The sequence below is a fragment of the Phycodurus eques genome, chromosome 2 (assembly GCF_024500275.1).
Source record: "Phycodurus eques isolate BA_2022a chromosome 2, UOR_Pequ_1.1, whole genome shotgun sequence".
Taxonomy (NCBI): Eukaryota; Metazoa; Chordata; class Actinopteri; order Syngnathiformes; family Syngnathidae; genus Phycodurus; species Phycodurus eques.
Genome location: NC_084526.1, coordinates 36,308,459 through 36,329,461, shown reverse-complemented (window position 1 = coordinate 36,329,461; position 21,003 = coordinate 36,308,459). Strand labels below are relative to the sequence as shown.

General features: G+C 41.6%; 1 protein-coding gene across 3 annotated transcripts in view; it reads left to right on the top strand.

Moving 5' to 3' along the window:
• The window catches only part of lgr4 (leucine-rich repeat containing G protein-coupled receptor 4), an 85,802-nt gene that overhangs the window by 37,602 nt on the left and 27,197 nt on the right, over positions 1-21,003 (top strand). Inside the window, exons 3-7 of one of the 3 annotated variants that reach the window (XM_061670521.1) lie at positions 1,964-2,035; positions 9,000-9,071; positions 19,009-19,224; positions 20,105-20,176; positions 20,834-20,902. In XM_061670521.1, coding sequence (XP_061526505.1) covers positions 1,964-2,035; positions 9,000-9,071; positions 19,009-19,224; positions 20,105-20,176; positions 20,834-20,902 — 501 coding nt within the window. The remainder of the gene's footprint in view (positions 1-1,963; positions 2,036-8,999; positions 9,072-19,008; positions 19,225-20,104; positions 20,177-20,833; positions 20,903-21,003) is intronic. The other 2 variants (XM_061670522.1, XM_061670523.1) reach the window with 2 other exon arrangements.

Below are 21,003 nucleotides of genomic sequence, written 5' to 3'. Positions count from 1 at the left end.
AGAATCTGAATTGAGAATCGTTTAGATTTGTCAATTAACCTACCATGCATGTTTTTTGGGATGTGGGAGGAAACCGGAGTGCCCGGAGAAAACCCACGCAGGCACGGGGAGAACATGCAAACTCCACACACAGGCGGATTGAACCCAAGTCCTCAGAACTGTGAGGCTGACGCTCTAACCAGTCGGCCACCGTGCCGCCCTGCAATATAACAAAGAGTGAAAAATCTGAGGGGGCTGAATACTTTCCGTACCCACTGTATATTATTTACGCACGACGGCCGTATGCCCTATTCTAATAAGTGTTACATGACAACGACACAGTGCCGTAATGTGTTGGTGCACGTTTTCTTACTTTTATGATGAATAAAGCTCTTGTTAGCACACAGTTTTTGTTCACGCATTGTTGGACATGATCTGGCGATGAAGTTTCACTTTGGTTCTTTTTTGTTCTTGTGGTCTTGCTGTCAGCGTTAGCTTTGTTAGCTTTTTTAGCTTTGTTAGCTTTAGCTATCGACTTGAGGCTAACACCCTTTTTCTTTCAAACGCTTGTTGCGTTTTTTGCTTGTCGTCATCATAAAAACCTGTCTCGAAAATGCGCTTTTAGGCCATTTTCAGCGCGCAAAATTTTGTGGAGAACTGGCATTGTTGGAGGTGTACTATTCCAGTGGAAATGGTCAATTGGACCTGGTTCTAAGTCAGAACCGTTTTTCCATTCACAGCCCTCGTATTGATAACCTATTCTAACTTCATATCGGAGGATGTAATAAGAGGCGTTAATCTTCATACCCTTCTCTAAATTGCCGCTCTGTGCTTCTGAGGAGAAATTGCAAGAACTATGTAAATCTGGAGTCTGGATAGTGTGGGCAATTCCTGTAAACACATGTAGAATAACACAATTGGTCAACACTGGAAAAGACTGAGCCATTCTTATGCAATGCGGGAGATTTTGTGTAATGAGCCCAGTCTAGAATGAACACAAACAATAAATGACATTTTGCATCTATATAATATGCATATGTGCCTTAATTTTCCTTGTTTCATGTCAAATATGTTATCAGTTATTTCACCTCATCAACTCTGCTGTACTGTAAACCTTGGAGAAAATGTGTAGTGTGTGTGTGTGTGTTTGTGTAGACAGATTTGTGAACAATATTTGAGGGAAATGGCCTTTTGTGTATGTAGAAAAAGTTTGAAAAAGTGTTGCGTTTATATTTTTGTTCAGTATAATTTTTATTAAACCCAGCAATGTAATAAACCCAGCAATGTGTAAGAAAATATCTTATTTTAAGTATTACCCTCCTCTGGGACAGGAAAGGCATGTGGTCTTCTAACACAGTCGACCCTGATTCACACCCGGGCTCACACCCGGCAGCTCTTGTTGCATGGGTTTTAGTCTGGTCAGATTTACAGTATATTGCAGAGTGTTAAATTTGTTGCTAATCTCGGCCTGATGGTATATACTTGGACTGTGTGTCCCAGTCAACCTTGTGCATACACACACACACACTTTCTGAAAAACCTCTGTTGGCAACAGGAAAGGGAGGTGTCCCTCAACACTTTTATGGGCCGACTGAGGATAAGTTTAAAAAAACTGTTACAGGGAAATGAATGGCTATATTCACACGCTGACCCTATATCATTAAGCACTATACACTACATTTGTTTCATTCTCTAAAATAAATGAAATGGGAGGACAGGAATGGAATTTGGGGAGAGGATATCTGGAAGTCGTTTTAATCTTGTTTGGGTGACAAAGTGACAACAGGCCATGACAGACGTCTTTAACACCTCTGGCTCTATGTTCAGTGTGATAAGTTTAACACCATTAGAGGTGCTGCCACAGAGACCTTTTTAGTTTAAGGCTTCACTTTTCTCTCAGAAATAAACTATAAACTGCATGTGGCTACATTATTTATTTATTTTTTTCATTTTACTGTAGATTCATACTTTTTTGTCTTGTTAGGAGACTTGCAGGGAATGACTTGTCCTTCATCCACCCTGAAGCCTTGTCTGGACTGCATCAGCTCAAAGTCCTGTAAGCATATACCCTCCTTGCCACCACCACAGTCAACACTCTCATGTAGATACAAACACACACTGTGACAGTGTGAAGTTTTCCACCCACGGGGTGGGGGGGAAAGTAAATATTTCACTATTTTGTGGTGCAACTTTGTGACACTGTTAGTTCGTGATATCCCAAAACATATAATTTTACTTGGAATAAGCAAAATGCTCTTTTCTATCCCTGGCCCAACAACGGTATATTGCAATACATCTTGTGTAGATTAGTTCTGCATACTTCACATATGGGTCCACAGTGTAGTATGCTTTCAAAAGCTCACACTGAAAGGCACACAATGTTTAACACATGTACAAAGTCCTGTTCATATACAGGTGAGCTCAAGACCCTAAAAGTAGTGTACCTGTAGTTCTTGAAGTACATTGCATCTTTTAACCACACACAAGAATAGATTACATGCACAATGTAGTATGCAATGTGGATGGAATTTTCTATGCCCATATAGGTAATTTTATATCCCGTTAGCGATATATAGCCTGTTATAGTATTTTTCCTTAAAATTATATAAAATAAACAGCAATTCAATTCTTTATATCGAAAACACAAAATAAAATGAAACACAAATATCCAACGGCCAAATAATTATTTTAAATATCTGGTAGTACAACCAGTTTTCAAAGAATGCAATAAAGTGCAAAGAATTAAAAAAAAAATAAAAAAATGCCTGGATCAGAATACTAGATTTTAGCTCCGCTATTGGCCCGATATATATATAATATATATAATATATATATATATTCATTCATTTTCTGAGCCGCTTCTCCTCACTAGGGTCGCGGGGGTGCTGGAGCCAATCCCAGCTGTCATCGGGCAGGAGGCGGGGTACACCCTGAACTGGTTGCCAGCCAATCGCAGGGCACATAGGAACAAACAACCATTCACACTCACAGTCATGCCGACGGGCAATTTAGAGTCTCCAATTCATGCATGTTTTTGGGATGTGGGAGGAAACCGAAGTGCCCGGAGAAAACCCACGCAGGCACGGGGAGAACATGCAAACTCCACACAGGCGGGGCCGGGGATTGAACCCGGGTCCTCAGAACTGTGAGGCTGACGCTCTAACCAGTTGGCCACCGTGCCGCATATATATAAATATTATATCCATCCATCCATCCATTTTCTGAGCCGCTTTTCCTCACGAGGGTCGCGGGCGTGCTGGAGCCTATCCCAGCTGTCATCGGGCAGGAGGCGGGGTACACCCTGAACTGGTTGCCAGCCAATCGCAGGGCACATAGGAACAAACAACCATTCGCACTCACAGTCATGCCTACGGGCAATTTAGAGTCTCCAATTCATGCATGTTTTTGGGATGTGGGAGGAAACCGGAGTGCCCGGAGAAAACCCACGGAGGCACGGGGAGAACATGCAAACTCCACACAGGCGGGGCCGGGGATTGAACCCGGGTCCTCAGAACTGTGAGGCTGACGCTCTAACCAGTCGTCCACCGTGCCGCATATATATATTATATATATATATTATATATATATATCTTCCGAGTCGTGTGACATATCAAGGAGAACCCTACGATACAGCACCTTGACCAATAAGATTGCGTCTTGCAACGGTGTCTCGGCTCCCTTGGTCGCGTTGTCAACATTTGTTCACACACACCATGGCAAAGAGAGAGGGATAAGTGGAACAACAAAATCGAAGAAAAGCTGGTGTACTTATGGCAGCAGCACCCCTGCACTTTTTATGTTGGGTGTGACAATTATCATGACTGCATAAAACCATCCTCGCTGGAGCATCCTCTCTTTTTTTTTTACTTTGTTATTTTTTTCTCAACACAAAATATTGCCGCTAATATAACTAGTGCCGCTAATATAACTAGTGCCGCTAATATAACTAGTGCCTCTTCCTACATGATTATTTTTGCTGCCGCTATGGTGAGAGTTTTATTCGGTAGTGTTTATACGTTTTCTGGTCCCGCCACCCCCAACAGCTTGATTTGAGAAGATTACCCTATAGACCGTAAAAGACGGGATACGGTGATATCGTAATGTCGTGTTATGTTGCGTCTTCTCACAGAGACACAGTAGGATTTTATGGCAGCAGTCAGACATATTGCAATCGTGAGTGACAGAATTTGTCTTGTAGTCTGATCCAGGTCTTGCAAAGTCCTTCGAGTGACATTTAACTACACCTACCATTTCACAAGTAAAAGTGCTAATAAGTGAACTATTTCAGAGGTTGTGTTTTAAGCAAAGCAAGTATGTCCGCTTCTTCTGAAGGCCCCATGTTACCCGACTGTTGTGTCAGTCTGAACACTAGGGGCACTATGTACAATGAGTACCTCGATAAGAGTTGTAGATACTATAAGAGGCAAAAAAGAATTAAGAAATGAAGAAGAAAGGGTCGTGTGGATATACAAGTAGATACTGTATATGGATGTCACGTTAGCTTTGCGTGCTTAGCTGTAAATAACGTGAATAAAAAGGTGATAAAAATATTTCCTGAGAATACAACAACCAAACCCAACCTTCCTAAATGCGTGGCCCAGCAGGGTGACTGGCTTGACCCAACCAAATTGTGTTTGAAGTGGATCACTTGGATCTTGCGCCGTTGAAGAATGCAAAGAACTCTGAGTATTGCAGGAGACATTGATCATCGACACTTCGAATGCATGGTCAGCTTCCCATGGCGGGTGCAGCTTGTCGCTTTGTCAAGCGTGGCTGCTGGTGGACCAGTGTGTCCCTACACAGTCCACAGGGACCGGGCGGCGGTGGCCCCTTCTCACTCGCTGTAAGCATGTTACCAGGAAGAGGAAAATAAACTACAGAGATACCTCATTAGGGCTGAGGGAAATTGACATGTTAAATCACGATATAAGAGATAGTGGGATGTAATAGTGCGGTACATGTTTCAGGGTTGTCACTGGGTCATGGAACCTCTTAGCCAATGTGACTAAACAGTATAAAAATCTCTTAGCCACACTTGTGTGTAGTTAGCCAAAACATCACTTGTGTTTATGTGGCTAAACCTTTAGCCATACATAGCCAGTCCTCTTTACTTGGAACTAAGCTGATAAGCTTTGACGATGTGGGCACAATTAAAACTACTGAGTCATCAATCAAAGTAGGGCTGTATGATTTGGCAAAATACTCTTAATTTGTGAGTTGTTGCCCCCGCCCCCCCCCCCCCCCCCCCCCCTTTTAAAGAAATACTGTGATTGCGATTTAGCATGCAATTTTTCAGGAGGAAGTTTATCTTCAGCATTATTCACTAAACACAAAAAATAAATTATTCTATAGTATGACCAACACAACATTGGATATAGCCAACAAATAAAAAACTATTTTCTATAAGCCAGGCCTAAATGTTATCAGAATCAGAATCAGAATCATCTTTATTTGCCATGTATGTCCAAAACACACAAGGAATTTGTCTCCGGTAGTTGGAGCCGCTCCAGTACAACAGACAGTCAATTTACAGAACACTTTGGGGACATAAAGACATTGACAAAAAACAATTGTGCAAAAAGATGCAGAGTCCTCTAGCACTTAGAGCAGTTCGAACGACTAATATTGCAATAGTCCGGTGCAATGACCATTGTGCAAAGGGCGCTGAGACTTCAAGGAGTGTATGCGGTTTAAAGTGACGAGTAGTGCGATAATCTGGGACAATGTCGGTTGTGCAAATGTTACAGATACTCCTCAATCAGTGTGCAAATGGAGCAGATGCTACTCTGGCATGAGTGGCCAGTATATGCAAATAGTGCAGCATGGCGAGACAACTACAGTGAGTGCACGAGTAATACATAATTGGCCCCACAGAAATGTGACAACGAACTCAAGTCAAAAAATTGCCAGCTTGTTGTAATGGAATTATAGGTTAGGTGTTTAAGAAGTTAATATGAAGAACAAATCTTTATTTTTCAATTGAATTCTAAAAAGAAAAACCTTGAATCACAGTAGAATATTGACATTGAGTTAACTTCATGGCTTGTAAAAATGTAATGCTTGATAATGATGCGGTTCTCAGTAGCAGTAGCACTAGCATTGCTGTCAGTGACAGCCGAGTGGAGAGTGACAGGAATGATGCTTTTCATCACCAAGATGTGCATATAAAAACGGTTCAAATGGTAAACACTGCTTATCCTGGTTAGTGTCGCGGGGCTCTGGATTTCGGCCGAAAGGCGGACGACACCGTGAACTGGTCGCCAGTCAGTTGCAGGCCACATATAGACACGGAGAACCATTCACACTCACATTCACACCGTCTCTGAGTGGGAACTGAACCCACGCTGCCCGCACCAAAGTCAGCCAAGTGTACCACTACACCATCCGTGACTGGTAAACTATGTTAAATGTTAATTAATGTACTTTTCAATTAAAGTAAAAGCTGAAGATAAAATTTTTATTTGTTAGGACTTTGTACAGAATGTTCTCATATTCACACCTTTTAGTTGAAGATAAACAATATTCTAAATCTTTGGTGGTAAATATTAGCAGGCTAACTTTAGCTGTCAGATAATTGTAACAGATTTCAAAAGCACGACAAAGTGGTCTGAATTACATTAAGGGGGACAGGGGGTGGGTTTGGGGGCCTGAGTATGTTTGCCTTGGGCCCCCAAATGACTAGCTAGTTACGCCTTTGTTCGAGCCAGCGCCGCAGCTGCCGCTTTTCATTGACAGACGAAGGATTAGTGGCTCGTGCATTGATGAAGACGGCAGCTAGCTAGCTGCGAGAAGGAATGTTATTTGTGGGACACATTGACCATCGACACTTCAAATGTCCGTCGCGGTAATAAATATGCATGCTTCAATTTGGCGCCCAGCAGCATCGGGTCACCTTTCCTGGTACGCCGCTCCCCGCAGCTGTGAATGCCCGTAAACCTGACTACTTATAGCCAGCAGTGGCTGGATGGCATTTTATAAAAAAAGGGGGGGGGACAAAACAACTAAATTGGTTCACACACGGCAGAATGAGTGGACTCACTTTAATTAATATCAGGAAGGGCTTTTGAGTTTTGACTGAGGCAATTTTGATTCACCAGCGTTGTGAACGTGGGCAATATTGACTTTGCCACATCCTGTTTCAGTTACCCATTGGCAAAGGGGCAGCGCGAACCCTTATTTTTATATCCCACAACGATACATATTGTTATATATAGCACAGCTCTAAACCCCAAGTTTAACCGAAATATTTATATTCAACCCCAATTCCAATGAAGTTGGGACGTTGTGTTAAACATAAATAAAAACGGAATACAATGATTTCATCATGTTCAACCAATATTTACTTGAATACACTACAAAGACAAGATATTTAATGTTCAAACTGATAAACTTGATTGTTTTTAACAAATAATCATTAACTAAGAATTTTATGGCTGCAACACGGTCCAAAAAAGCTGGGACAGGTGGCAAAAAAGACTGAGAAAGTTGAAAAATGCTCATGAAACACCTGAACATCCCAGAGGTGAACAGGCTAATTGGGAACAGGTGGGTGCCATGATTGGGTATAAAAGGAGCTTCCCTGAATTGCTCAGTCATTCACAAGCAAAGATGGGGCAAGGTTTACCTCTTTGTGAACAAGTGCGTGAGAAAATACTTTAAGACAATGTTCCTCAACGTACAATTGCAAGGAATTTAGGGATTTCATCATCTACGGTCCATAATATCATCAAAAGGTTCAGAACATCTGGAGAAATCACTGCATGGAAGCACCAAGGCCGTAAACCAACATTGAGTGCCCGTGACCTTCGATCCCTCAGGCGGGACTGCATCAAAAACCGACATCATTGTGTAAAGGATAGGCTAAGGAACACTTCAGAATACCAATGTCAGTAAATACAGCTCGGCGCTCCATCCGTAAGTGCAACTTGAAACTCTACTATGCAAAGCAAAATCCATTTATCAACAACACTCAGAAACGCCGCCGGCTTTTCTGGGCCCGAGCTCATCTAAGATGGACCGATGCAAAGTGTAAAAGTGTTCTGTGGTCCGACGAGTCCACATTTCAAATTTTTTCGGAATTTGTGGACGTCGTGTCCTCCGGGCCAAAGAGGAAAACAACCATCCAGACTGTTATGGACACAAAGTTCAAAAGCCAGCATCTGTGATGTTATGGGGCTGTGTTAGTGCCAATGGCATGGGTAACTTATACATCTGTGAAGGCACCATTAATGCCAAACCACATTCTGCACGTGTTACAACAGCGTGGCTTCGTAGTAAAAGAGTGTGGGTACTAGACTGCAGTCCTGTCTCCCTGTCTTGAAAATATGTGGCGCATTATGAAGCGTAAAATACGACAACGGAGACCCCGGACTTGAACAGCTGAAGCTCTATATTGAGCAAGAATGGGAAAGAATTCCACCTACAAAGCTTCAGCAATTCGTGTCCTCAGTTCCCAAACATTTATTGAATGTTGTTAAAAGAAAAGGTGATGTAACACAGTGGTAAACATGACCCTGTCCCAGCTTTTTTGGAACGTGTTGCAGCCATAAAATTCTAAGTTAATGATTATTTGTTAAAAACAATCAAGTTTATCAGTTTGAACATTAAATATCTTGTCTTTGAAGTGTATTCAATTAAATATAGGTTGAACATGATTTCCAAATCATTGTATTCTGTTTTTATTTGTTCAACACAACGTCCCAACTTCATTGGAATTGGGGTTGTAAAATGGAACATTTTTAAGATATTGTGTGTCTCTTTGTCTTGTATATGTTAGTTTGCAACTAATTTCGTCTAGACTCAAGAGTTAGAAAGATTAGATGCGCTGGCCAGATAAATGCAGTTTTTAAAGCACATATAAAATGAAGTTATTGCAAATGGCAAATAAATTTAAGAGATCCTACAAAGTTTAGCAATACAGTTAGAATAGGTTGTGCTGTATCTATTGAATCAATTGGTTGAATTACAAGTTGTTGGAGTAATTGATTAAAATCTTGGATATGTTTTTTTTTTATCTTTAGGATGCTCCAGAATAATCAACTTAAGACAGTACCTAGCGCTGCCCTGAAGAACCTTCATTTTCTCCAGTCTCTGTGAGTTACCAAAACATCTTTACTTACATGAACATACTGTACATGCATGGACACAGTAGGGATGGGATTATTTTATTCATTAGATTGTTCTTATAAATGTTTATTGCTTATGTTGAATCTTATTTTATTTTATTGATCTAACATTTGTATTAAGGTGGTCTTGTTTTGTAGTAGGAAGAAAATGTCATGGGCTACATGACACCAACCAACCTATTATACTGTATGTGCAACTATTGTTTGCTCCACTATTTATATTCTAGCAAATTGCAAATAAAAACACATTTATATCATCAAGTAATGTTACTTAGAGTTGAGAGTTACACATAAAACCTCTGGAAAAATGTCCTCTGGACAGATTATACAAAACTGGAGCTGACACCATCTCTACAGACACAAAAATGAAGCATACAAGGAAATGTGTTGTGAAACATGGGGAAAGCTTTGTATATCATGAACTTTATGAGAGGAAGGACATAAATGCAAGACTAAAGGGGAAAAAATTGTTACAAACAGATTCATTCATTAAATTTCCGTACCGCTTACCTTTACTCTGGTTGCCGGCGTGCTGGAGTCTACCCCAGCTATCTTTATGTGAAAGGCAGAGTACACCCTGTACTGGTTGCCAGCCAATCGCAGGTCACATAAAAACAACCATTCGAACTCACATTTACACCTACAGACAATTTAAAATCCTCAATTAACCTACCATGCATATATTTGGGATGTGGTTAGATCCACAGGAGCGTCAGCGTCGTATCGCCCAGCGGCTGTGTATCTACTGCGGTCAAACCGGTCACTTTATTTCCTCATGTCCCCTCCGGCCAAAAGACCAGGCTCACCACAACCTAAGAGCGTTGTGGTGAGCCAAACCTCCATCCCCTCAAGCTCTCCTTCTCGCATGACCATTCCCGCTTGCATTATAGTTCCTGCCCTTAACACCCCCATCACTGGCCTGATTGATTCCGGTGCCGATGACAATTTCATTCATGAAGCCATAATTCACCAGCTCCAAATTCCTCTCCAACTGCTTCCGTCTCCAAAGAAGGTCACAGCCCTGGATGGCCGTATCATCTCCGCTGTTACCCACCAAACTGTGCCATTCACCTTATTGCTTATTTCAGGAAATCAACGTGAAAACGTTTCCCTTTTTGTTATCCCTTCTCCTGATACCCCATTAGTCCTTGGAATTCCCTGGGTTAAAAGACATAACCCCACCATAGACTGGACACACTTAGCCATCACCGGCTGGAGCCCTCACTGCCACTCACACTGCCTGCTCTCAGCTATACCTCCTTCTGGTACACCACCACCCTCTTCCATGCTCGTTGACCTCTCCGGAGTCCCTGGAGAATATAATTATCTCGCTCCGGTATTCCGTAAAGACCTGGCCATTTGTCTACCACTCCCCCCGTCAATGATATCACCGTGAAGAATAAATCTCCGCTTCCCCTCATCGACCCCTCGTTTGAACCCCTCTGTGACGCCCAGGTATTCACCAAATTGGATCTACGGAACGCCTACCACCTCATCCGTATCCGAGAAGGGGACGAATGGAAGACCGCCTTCAATACCCCTCTCGGACACTTCGAGTACCTGGTCACGCCATTCGGTTTAACCAACGCCCCTGCAGTTTTCCAGACATTTATTACGGACGTCCTCCGTGACATGCTCAACCTGTTTGTATTTGTATACCTTGATGACATCGTCATTTTCTCCCGCTCCCCTGAAGAACACCGCCTCCATGTACGCCAAGTCATTCAGCATCTCCTTGAAAACCGGATATATCGCTATTCCCCTCACTAGCCTCACATCTGCTAGCTCCCTCTTTCGTTGGACCCCTGCAGCATCCCCAGCATTCAACCGACTCAAGACCCTGTTCACCAGTGCGCCCATTCTTCGCCCCCCCCCGACCCCTCCCTCCAGTTCGTGGTCGAGGTTGACGCCTCGGACACGGGGGCAGGGGCTGTCCTCTTGCAGCGGGACCCCACGACCCAGAAACTGCACCCCTGTGCCTTTTTTCCCGTCGTCTGTCCCCAGCCGAGAGGAACTACGATGTCGGCAACCGAGAGCTACTGGCCATTATATGGACCTTGGAAGAGTGGAGGCACTGGTTGGAGGGGACTGAACAACCATTTATCATTTGGACCGACCACAAGAATCTCGCTTACCTACGTCCTGCCAAACGCCTTAACCCCCGACAAGCTCGCTGGGCTCTCTTCTTGAGTAGTTTTAATTTCAATCTCTCCTTCCGTCCTGGCTCCAAAAACGGCAAACCTGATGCCCTGTATCGACTTTACTCACCCCCCACCAGCCCTGACAAACCGGAACCCATTCTTCCTTCCTCGTGCTTCGTTGGTGCTGCCACTTGGCAAATTGAACTGGTGGTTAAGGAGGCCCAAAAAACTCACCTGGATCCCAAGACTGGGCCTCCAAACCGCCTGTTCGTACCAGATTCTGAACGCTCTGACGTTCTTCAGTGGGCTCATACCTCCAAACTCACCTGTCATCCTGGCATCACCCGCACCATTCAGTTCATCCGGCAGCATTTCTGCTGGCCCAGCCTTGTTCAAGACACCCAGGAGTTCGTCCAAGCCTGCTCTGTCTGTTCCCGAGTGAAGTCTTCACACCTGCCCCCAGCTGTGTCCATTGCCTATCCCTAGCGGCCCTTGGTCCCATATTGCTCTGGACTAACTTACCGGTCTACCTCCTTCTGAAGGAGGCAACCCTTTACAAAACTGTGTAAGTACACCTTGCCGACTAGATGGACATGTAGAATATGAAAACAACTATGATTTTATTTTTATTTTTTTGATTTACGCCATCCTTGATTGATATGCAAAAAAAGCATGACTGTCAAATAAAGCTATACTCTATCAGGGATCTTGTTTGATGTGCGTCCCGCATTTGAGACGCACAAAAATGAGCAGGGACGCCTAAAACATGATCAATCTGCGTCCATATATGCACAGACTCACAGCATTGCTTACATACGCGCGCGAATCATTATCCACTAACAGTATGAGAACGAGTCCTGTCTTGGTGCTAGCCAATCACAGGGAGAGGAGGGAGGGTTATTGTTCGATAAGTACAACGGAGTCGTCTTTTCCGGACTCGATACATTTTCATTGTTATGGTAACGCTCGGCGCGCCGCTCTCGACACAGCGAGCTGCTGGTGGAACGGCTTTGGATCCGTAGATGCACACAACTGGGACACTTTAGGGAATGTTAACTATTTATTACGTTCGCTAGCCGGGAGCTAGCTAGCTAGCGAGCTAAGGAGCGAAACAGCTCGCTCTGGCTCGCTCGATCGTGGCGACCTTGTTTATAACATGCAGTCCCATACGGACCTGCACCAGAGCCAAAAAAGTTGTGTAAAAGACAGAGAAAATCAGAAAATGACCGATAAAGCAAGAACACATTTGGAACAAACGGTGCTTAAAATTGAACTGCGAGAGTCAGTTTTGTTTGTACTTCTCAGTGGGAAGTTCCCACTGGGAGCTTTTATTAAAAGTGCATTTATGTGAAACACAATTATAAACCTAAACAAAGTTTCTTAACAAACATAACGACTAAAACGGTTCAGTTGTTAAGATTTGATAAATTAAAATATGATGCCAAACAGAACAGGGTAGTCGAACCTTTTTCATTTTTATTAAGCACTTTATTTGAACAAGTATAACTTTCTCTTTTTATTTACTTGCTCTTATTCTGACACGCAGCCCTGCTTTTATTTAGTAAATGGGAGACCATTACACAGTTGTGTTCATATGTTTGATTACCAGGGGAGAATTTGAAAGATGTGTACAATTCTTTGTGTTCTAATATCATTATACAAGTGGCATAAGAAAAACCATCAACAATACCATTGTTTATTGTGAACATTTTGGGGAAAATTTGCGATCGTGACAGGCCTAAACACATGTAATATATTGAGAGAGAGCAAGAGCAGTGGAAAACAAAAATACTGTACAAACAGTATAAAAGAGAGTAACAACTGCAATAAATACCTGCAACATAGCGGGACTGCGAAGCAAGAACCGTGACACAATGGGGGATTACTGTATCTGTATTCCGTGATGATAAGGGACTCATTGTTCCAGGGTTGAGGACTCATTGTTTCTTTGACATGTGGCTCCCGGGACTCACATAGTCTCAAGTTTAAAATGATCTATGTTCTATCCAGAGTGATAACATTTTACTTGGCTTTCATAGTAACTGATTGTTTTGACAAACCGTATAGGTCCAGATAAAGAACATTGCTTGAAGCAAAGGTCCGGAAGATCATCTAGTGTCTATTTATTGTGATATATATTTAAGTAGGCAGCGTAGTCGTAGTTAGATCTGCTTGTAATCAATATCAGTCAAATTCAAAAACCTTTTGGCATTTATTATTGTTAAATAACACAGAACTAAAGAAATATGTATAAGTGCTGATATGTACAGTTGTACCCATAAGTTTACATATCCTGACAGTTTTTATGAAATCGTATGTATTTATTTATTTATTTTTTTAAATGTGACTGATTACTGAACAAGGACCATCTTTTTATTTTCTTTATGGTTATGTTTTGTTTAATGATTGTGCTTTTCTGAAATGCCTTAGCTTAATGTGAGTCCCATTAAAAAAAATTAATTAAGTGTTTGCCTAATCCTTTTCTTTAAAGAATTGTACATATCTAAAAAATTCTGCCCAGGTAATCAAACATATGCGCACAACTGTATCATGTTCTCTCATTTACTAAATAAAAGTAGGACTGCATTTCAGTATGAGTAAGTAAATGAAAAAAGGAAGTTACGTGTTCAAATAAAGTGCTTAACTTCAGAAAAAACAAAATGTTTGAGTCCCCCCCATTTTTTGGGGTGCTGGGGTTCTTGACACAACAATGTCTCAAACAATTTTACATATTTTAATTCAACAAATCTTAACAACTGACGCGTTTTCGAGGTTATGTTTGTGAAAAAAACATTTATGTTTTGTGTCATAATAGCGTTTCACATAAATGCATTTTTAATAAGTGCTCCAAGTAGAAACTTCTCACTAAGAAGTCCAAACAAAAATGACTCTCCCCGTCCCATTTTAAGCACCATTTATTCCATATGTTCTCTTCCTTTATCGATCATTTTCTGATCTTTCTACTCAACTTCCACACAGAGCCTCGTTCTCTCTCCCCTGCAATGTTTGTCCTCGTCTCTGTCTGATCTGTGCACAGTCAGTGATTACGGCCTGATATGTTTGGTTGGTACGGTTCGTCACTACCGTAAAGCCTGTAATGCTGCACTGCTTAAAATAAACGTTTTCCGAAGCACCCGGGGACGAAACCACATCTCTGGGCTGCTCCGTGTGTTGTTTGAAGGGTTATAATTGACTGTAAATGGTGACATCGGTGCTAATCTTATTAGGATGTCTAGTTTTTCTTATCACCTTATGCTAGCACTTAGGTTAGCAAATATTCGTTGTTTAATTATGTTTTACGTGACAGTTTTACAGTAAACAACAGCTGGCAGTGACAAATAAACAACTTGAAGAAGGAACGTTTTCCCTCTTATTTGGAGAATATTTTGTGAGCACGATTCAATGATTGTGATTGGTGGACTGATGCGTGCCGTGCATGTTGTGTACCAGAGTTCTTTTCGCCCTACATCATCAGGACCTATGAGATCTGACGCGCATGTGCACATCGTGATGTGATGTGCACATCGTGATGACGATGATCAAAGAGGGCCCACAATTTCATCAATTTCATGTATTTATTTATTAATTTTACATAATTTGGGTTTCCAGCTCATAAAACTCACAAAACCAGGAATTCAAAACATTTTAATACTGTGAACAAATCACCACTTCTGCTTTTGTAAAAAAAAAAATTAGGGTCACATTAAATCAAAATATGGTACTTTCCAAACAATATGTTAATCCTCAATACTTGGTTGGAAATCCCTTTGCTTTAATCACTGCCTCGATGCGCCGTGGCATTGAGGCAATCAGCCTGTGGCATTGTCTGGGAGGTATGGAAGCCCAGATTTCCTTGATGCTTGCTGTCAGTCTTTCGTTGTTTTTGGGTCTGGTGCCCCTCATTTTCCTCTTGATAATACTCCATAGATTTTCAATGGGGTTTAGATCCGGCAAGTTGGCTGGCAAGTCAAGCACTGTGATGGCATGTGCATCAAACCAGGTTTTGGTGCTTCGAGCAGTATGGGCAGGGGCTAGGTCCTGCTGGTAGATGAAATCTGTATCTCCATACAGATCCTCAGCAGAAGGAATCATGAAGTCCTCTAACACATTCTGGTATACTGTTGCGGTGACCTTGGATTTAAGAAAGCAGTTTGCCAACACCTGCAGTGGACATTGCACCCAAATCATGACTGACTGTGGATATTTCACACTGGACCTCAAGCAGCTTGGGTTCTGTTCTTCACCCGTCTTCCTCCAAACCCTTGGACCTTGATTCTCAAATGAAAGGCAAACTTCACTTTAATCATAAAAGAGGACCTTGGACCACTAGCCCACAGTCCAGTCCTTCTTCTCCTTGGCCCAGTTGAGACGCTTCCTACATTGGCTCAGGCTCAGAAGTGGCTTGACCCGAGGAATCTCTACACGAATGACTGCACCTCAGCGCACCCGACTGTCAAACTCCTGAAGTTTGCAGATGACACCACTGTCATCGGCCTCATCAAGGACGGTGACGAGTCTGCATATCGACAGGAAGCTGAGCGGCTGGAGCTGTGGTGCGGCCGACACAACCTGGAGCTGAACACGCTCAAGACTGTAGAGATGATCGTAGACTTCAGGAGGCATCCTTCGCCACAGCTGCCCCTCACGTTGTCCAGCTACCTTGTGGCAACCGTCGAGACCTTCAAGTTCCTGGTAATTACAGTCTCTCAGGACCTGAAGTGGGCGACCAACATCAACTCCGTCCTCAAAAAGGCCCAGCAGAGGATGTACTTCCTGCGGCTTCTGAGAAAGCACGGCCTGGCACCGGAGCTGCTGAGACAGTTCTACACAGCGGTCATCGAATCAGTCCTGTGTTCTTCCATCACAGTCTGGTTTGGTGCTGCTACAAAAAAGGACAAACTCCGACTGCAACGGACAATCAAAACTGCTGAAAGGATTGTCGGTACCCCCCTACCCACCCTTGAGGACTTGCACACTGCCAGAACTAAGACAAGAGCGTGCAAAATCCTCTCGGACCCTCCGCATCCCGGTCACTAGCTCTTCCAGCTCCTTCCCTCAAGTAGGCGCTACCGATCAATGCAAACTAGAATTAGCAGACATTCCAACAGCTTCTTCCCTCTTGCGATCAACTTCTTAAACACCTAACCTACATTTCCATTACAACATGCTGGCAATTTTTTGACTTGAGTTCGTCATCACATTTCTGTGGTGCCAATTATACATTACTCGTGCACCAACTGTAGTTGTCTCGCCACGCTGCACTATTTGCATATCTGTTGTTGACCAATACTGGCCACTCATGCCAGAGTAGCATCTGCTCCATTTGAAGCCCAAATTATGTAAAAATAAACAAATACCTGAAATTGCTTGAATTGTGGGACCTGAATCTATAATCTATGAAAGTTTAACTTTTTGAATGGAATTATGGAAAGAAATAAACTGTTCCATGATATTAATTTTTTTTCGGAAAGGGTCTGTGTAATATATATAGATATAGATATATATAGTGCAAATTAAATTGAAGACAATACTCTGGCCTTCAACATTTTTCACAGTAAATGTTAATTGTATTTTAAAATTGAATTTTAAAATGTTTTAAAGCAGTAAATAATTGTAAATTCAATATCAATCAATTTTGTGATTATTATTTGTTTCCATAATAGCCCAGCTCTTCAAGAAAGTTCTACATACCTGTCCTAAAATTTCTGTTGGTCATCTTGGATGTTGATAGGAGTTTCTGTTTGGGCTTGCACAGTCACCACATGAATGCATGGTTCTGTGAGGACTGGATAAGTAGGATGAATTTGTAAAGGTATGGCCCTTGGGGGTTGATGAGATGTACTCACCTCTGCCCCCTCCTCTGCTATTGTCTCTATTGCTATGTGGTCATGAAAGTATTCACAACTGAAAAGCTACTTGATGTTGAAAACAGCGACACTATGACCACGCTACTGAGAATGTGCTTTAGCTAGTCACGCTGCTACTGCCCAACACTGTATGTGGTGTAAACGTTATTAACTGAGACTTGTTCTGTAATTGGGGAGTTTCCTTTCTTACCCTCTAGCCATGCTGCAGTTTTAGCTGGCAAAATCACTGCATAAACCCTTTATTGCTCAGTGACTGTTTTTCTCAATGTCTTTATGTCTCAAAAGTGTTTGTCTGTCAATTGACTGTCTGTTGTCGTACTCGAGTGGCTCCACTTACCGGAGACAAATTCCTTGTGTGTTTTTCGGACATACTTGCCAAATAAAGATGATTCTGATTCTGATAAATGTAGGTCAGTGTCCTTCAGTTCTGTTTTACCTAACTTCTTTGCTATCGCGTGTAATTCCAAGCAACCTGTGTGTTTATTTGTGTGAAATTGTCAACCCAGAGCTTCTTTTCAACATGGTCTTTATTTTGACTACTTCATTTGTTCCTGCCCCCCACACCCTCCATCTGCCCGTTTTCTAGTTTGACTCTGATTTATGGAGGCATGGGTCCTTCAGGAGAAACATGTTGAAATTCTAACTAGAAACCATTACCAGCCCTCTCCACTGTCCCCTTGTCCTGTGTTTCCCCTCTTCTTTTTATGGCTCTTCCTTCTTTTTTTTATCCATCCATCCATTTTCTGAGCCGCTTCTCCTCACTCGAATCGCGGGCGTGCTGGAGCCTATCCCAGCTATCATCGGGCAGGAGGCGGGGTACACCCTGAACCGGTTGCCAGCCAATCGCAGGGCACATACAAATAAACAACCATTCACACTCACGTTCACACCTACGGGCAATTTAGAGTCTCCAATTAATGCATGTTTTTGGGATGTGGGAGGAAACCGGAGTGCCCGGAGAAGACCCACGCAGGCACTGGGAGAACATGCAAACTCGACACAGGCGGGGCCAGGGATTGAACCCCGCACCTCAGAACTGTGAGGCTGACGCTCTAACCAGTCGCCCACCATGCCGCCTCTTTTTTTATTAATTGTTTTTATTTTTTTACACAAGGGTCTTCACAGTGAGGGTTTGGGGTCTGTTGCTGAAGTAATATGCTTTTGTGGAGCCAGGACTCACTTTGTATAAAGCCCCAGAGAGCTAAATGCCAATCAAGACTGTTTTTCTTCCAGCCCAGACACTTGAGGAATTTTGAGGGAGGGCGAGACACATAGTGAGGGAGGATAACGGGAGAAAACAGTTCGGGTCATGGTGTAATGAACACTTACATATTCAATACAAGAGAATTTCTTTAGGAAATCTCAAATTCCAAATTTGAGCTGACTCACTGGACTTCTCTGTGAAATCAGAAATTAACCGTTAAACTAATTCTTCTGTTCAGTAATGCAAGTAAAATAACATTAATTTGACATCTTGAGAAATCAAATTTCTGTTTCTAGTTTTTGATTTGAAAAGTCTTGGATAATTATTATATTTTACTTCAAACATATTTTCTGATTTCTGACAAATGAACTTCTACATCCTGGTATAATACCATTACTGGGCAAAAGTAATTTTGGTAATTGTTGTTTTTTTTTGTGTTTTTTTTAGGACGAGTGTAGCATAAACCTTAAATTGGGTTTTTGATGGGGGGAAAAATAACTCCACTATGAAGGAATATTTACATTTGTGTAATTCCTGGTGAACGCCTCTGAATCCATGTTTCATGTCAGCAAGAGTTAACATTGTTACTCATACCATATAAAAGCCTTCACTGACCAAAATAAGCACCCCAAATAATTATATTTATATTTTGCCTAATGCCTTCATTGTTCCCATCTCCTTCTGTTCTTAAGCCGACTAGATGCAAACCATATTACTGCAGTTCCAGATGACAGTTTTGAGGTTCTTCAGCAACTGCGGCATCTGTGGTTGGATGACAACGACCTTACAGAGGTCCCAGTTGGTTCTCTGCGGCACCAAGCAAACCTACAAGCGCTAACGTTGGCACTCAACCGCATCTTGTACATACCAGACAACGCCTTTGCAAACCTCACCAGTCTAGTAGTACTGTAAGTTTTATCATGCTACTGTTGTAATTGGTATTTGAATTGAGGTACAAGCTAAACAAAGCTTAATGTTATGACTATCATGGCATTTTACCTTTTCTTGGGTTTTAAGTCTTTAATAAAGAAATCTGACAAAAACAATCTAAAGCACTTTACAGCACAGCCAAATTTGTTCATAAATGAAATAATTTGCAGTTCAATTATTTTAACCTTCTGTAAATGGCATATTCTGTAGTATAATAATACCACACGACCCAAACGTGGAGAAGTGATATAGTAAATGTATAAATGTAGTATTGTAATGTGTGACACAGAACGCTTGACACATAATTTAAGTAATCACTGATTAAAAAAATAATAATAATAATCCCGAGCAGAACCAGGAAACTTTCCAGTCAGTGTATGATAACATAGACACAACAGGCCCAACCTGCTCGTGTTCTTTGTTTAACTTTAATTAAGGCGACAGACTGAGAACATTCTTTACTTTACTAAAATGTCCTCTGGCAGTTGAAGGATGCATGACTGTGAGTTACAATGAAAAACAATGCGAAAAAACTTTTCATAGTATTTTATTTTCATAACTTGGATTTGAAAAATTTTCTTTGAAAACCCAACCTATTTAAATATGATGATGCTTTTCTGATCTTGACTGGTTGACTCCCTTTTATACTGACTTAAAAAAAAATCATGCTCACTTAATAGAAACTCAAAGTCACACTGAATGGTAAATATTTATATAAACGCAAAGAAAAGACAATGGGCCAGAAATTGCAAAGCCACATAAATAAACCACATACATCAAGTTGAAAAGAACATTTGTAATATGTACTGCATTTCCAAGTGCAGAGTAGTCAAGCTTTTTTTCCTTATTTTTGTTCAGGCATCTTCACAACAACAGAATTACAGAGATTGGCAACAAATGCTTCACTGGTCTTGTGAACCTGGAAACACTGTAAGTTACGAGTAAAATGATTTGAGTCAGTCAGATTTGTTCCATATGTGAATAAGTGGGTGTGTGCATTTGTGTGTGTAACCGTCTGCATGCGTTAACAACTCCTCCCACCCCCACCTTTGCTCTGGTCCTCCAGACATCATTGTCTCCACTTCCTCTTGTAATTGCTTGAGGATAAATAGACCAAAGTACATGATTTCTTATCAAATCTGCCCTCCCACTGTTTGCTTCTTCCTGCCACACAACCATGAAAATCCTTCAGCCACACTGAAAGGCAAACTCCTTTACTGGTGAACAGAGAAGTCAAAATGCTTTTCTTGTGTGTCTATTGATGTTCACTGCATTTTCCTACTCATCAGTTCAGAATTCTCTCTTGGCCTCAAGTCAGCCTTTATTTAATCTAATGCATTTGCAATTCTGACTTTTTTTTAATCGTGTGATTTATTGCTAATAGTGTTTCAAGAATGTAACTGGAATGTATATTACACTAGACTTACCATCTAACAGCTTACCATATTATAATATAGTAATAAGTCGAAGTGTGGTTGGCTTATCGACAAATTGTATTTGTATATATTTGCACTTGGAGACAAATAATCTGTCAGTACAAAATGCTGGGGAACTGTTGACTCATCTGCATGCCTTTTCTCATTGCAGGGATCTTAACTTTAACAACCTAATTGCTTTTCCCAAAGCAATCGAAGCCCTGCCCAAACTGAAAGAACTGTAAGTATATGTAATTGTTTTGTTTGTTTTTAAATATTATCAGTCAGATTTGTTCCAAAGTCTGATAAATGTAAAGTATCGGACGGACCTCTAAAGGTCTT